At 41.8% G+C, this 2,500-nt stretch overlaps 1 protein-coding gene across 1 annotated transcript in view; it reads left to right on the plus strand.

The window, feature by feature from the left end:
• Positions 1 to 1,582: 1,582 nt before the first annotated feature.
• LOC311115738 (uncharacterized protein) overlaps positions 1,583 to 2,500 on the plus strand; it is a gene marked incomplete at its 5' end in the record, with an annotated part of 14,251 nt that continues 13,333 nt past the window's right edge. Inside the window, 3 exons of the mRNA XM_084190886.1 lie at positions 1,583 to 1,723; positions 1,817 to 1,963; positions 2,120 to 2,500. The exon at positions 2,120 to 2,500 is cut by the window's right edge and continues 66 nt beyond it. Coding sequence (XP_084047012.1) covers positions 1,583 to 1,723; positions 1,817 to 1,963; positions 2,120 to 2,500 — 669 coding nt within the window. The remainder of the gene's footprint in view (positions 1,724 to 1,816; positions 1,964 to 2,119) is intronic.

Genomic DNA, 2,500 nt, shown 5'->3' on the forward strand with positions numbered 1-2,500 from the left:
CTTACCTGTAGGCCAACATCTCTCTCTCTCTCTCTCTCTCTCTCTCTCTCTCTCTCTCTCTCTCTCTCTCCTCTCGCTTTCGCTCTTGCTCGCTCGCTCTCTCTCTCTCTGTAGCTATTTCTCTCTGTAGCTCTCTCTCTCTCTCTCGCTCTATCTCTCTGTAGCTCTCTCTCTTTCTCTCTCTCTTTCTCTCTCTGTCTCTCTCTCTCTCTCCTTGACTCGCTCTCTCTGTCTCTCTCTCTCTCTCTCTCTTCTCTCGCTTTCGCTCTTGCTCGCTCGCTCTCTCTCTCTCTGTAGCTCTCTCTCTCTCTCTCTCTCTCTCCTTCTCTTCCCTCCTCTGACTTCTTTCTCTCTCTCTTTCTGTCTTCCTTTTTCAACCGTCCCTCACATCTCCCGCTCTCATCTCCCCCTCACTTCTCCCTCCCCAGTCACTAATATTAACCATGTTATTTAGTCCCTATAACCTGTTCAACACGTAACTGTACCCAGAGAGGTGCTGTATTGAGAGACTAGTTATAGTCATTATCTTTAGTATTGTAACTGTACTCAGAGAGGTGCTGTACTTAGAGGCTAGTAGTTATAGTCATTATCTTTAGTATTGTAACTGTACTCAGAGAGGTGCTGTATTTAGAGGCTAGTAGTTATAGTCATTATCTTTAATCTTGTAACTGTACTCAGATAGGTGCTGTATTTAGAGGCTAGTAGTTATAGTCATTATCTTTAGTCTTGTAACTGTACTCAGAGAGGTGCTGTATTTAGAGGCTAGTAGTTATAGTCATTATCTTTAGTATTGTAACTGTACTCAGAGAGGTGCTGTATTTAGAGGCTAGTAGTTATAGTCATTATATTTAGTATTGTAACTGTACTCAGAGAGGTGCTGTATTTAGAGGCTAGTAGTTATAGTCATTATCTTTAGTCTTGTAACTGTACTCAGAGAGGTGCTGTATTTAGAGGCTAGTAGTTATAGTCATTATCTTTAGTATTGTAACTGTACTCAGAGTGGTGCTGTATTTAGAGGCTAGTAGTTATAGTCATTGTGTGTTTATGACGATAAGAACATCATGGCTAGAACACAAGGTAACAAGAGACATTACTAAGTACCATAATGTAACATGGATTACATCTACCAAGTACCATTTATAAAATGGACTACAATACCAAGTACCATTTATAAAATGGACTACAACTACCAAGCACCAAACTGTTACATGGAATACAACTACCTAGCTTAAACCCTTATAAACTACAACTATGAATGTAAAGATACATTTGTGGTGGAAACTAGCCATAACATCTTCCACCTCCAGACAGTGAATGAGATTGAACCACAACAAAAACACACCGCCTGTGCCTGATACTTGGCATTAGATTGAATAATCTGGCTCTTCCTATTGATATCTCATCATTAACATTTCATCTTTATTTCTGCTCTTCTCAACACCCACCTGTTTCTCTGTCTAATGTTGTCTTCCCTCTTCCCTCCCTCTGAAATGAAGAAACACAGAAGTACAGTACAGTAGAGACTAGCTAAATGTAGCATCACTGGAACATTATGCCTGTGTACTGTCTCTGGGTGTTCTAGGTGATCTGATGTTCTCTGGTGTTGGTCTGGGTGTTCTAGGTGATGTGATGTTCTCTGGTGTTGGTCTGGGTGTTCTAGGTGATCTGATGTTCTCTGGTGTTGGTCTGGGTGTTCTAGGTTATGGGATGTTCTCTGGTGTTGGTCTGGGTGTTCTAGGTGATCTGATGTTCTCTGGTGTTAGTCTGGGTGTTCTAGGTGATGTGATGTTCTCTGGTGTTGGTCTGGGTGTTCTAGGTGATGTGATGTTCTCTGGTGTTGGTCTGGGTGTTCTAGGTGATGTGATGTTCTCTGGTGTTGGTCTGGGTGTTGTTCTACTACTGCTGGGTCTGCTACTGTTCATGTTCTTTAGACAGAGGAGAGACAGAAACAGGAGACCAACAGGTACGGTAGTTATCACACACAATCGTTATTTAACAAAAAACACAAAAATATGTCAAAAAATAAATATACATTTTATAAATGAAAACAGTTAATTAAAATAACGTAAATCATCAAAGATAAATTATAAATAAATAATCTGTTTGTTTTCCTCTTTAGCATCTAAACACTCCAACCAGGATCAAGACACAGGAACCATCGCTAACCCCATCTACTTCACAGCAACCAATCAGAACCCAGATACAGCCTGTGATATCACCACCATCTATGCCACAGCAACCAATAAGAATCCAGATACAGCCCGTGACTTCACCACCATCGACGCCACGGCAACCAATCCTTGTGCAGATGACATCTACTCCAACGTTGGTCCGTCTACAGAGGTTCCAGACAGTGTGACCTATGCTACTGTCAACTTCCCCAGAGATCCAGCCTGTCTCCACTATGCTACTGTCAACTTCCCCAGAGATCCAGCCTGTCTCCACTATGCTACTGTCAACTTCCCCAGAGATCCAGCTTGTCTCCACTATGCTACTGTCA

The sequence above is a fragment of the Coregonus lavaretus genome (assembly GCF_964263955.1).
Source record: "Coregonus lavaretus genome assembly, contig: HAP1_SCAFFOLD_5391, whole genome shotgun sequence".
Classification (NCBI taxonomy): domain Eukaryota; kingdom Metazoa; phylum Chordata; class Actinopteri; order Salmoniformes; family Salmonidae; genus Coregonus; species Coregonus lavaretus.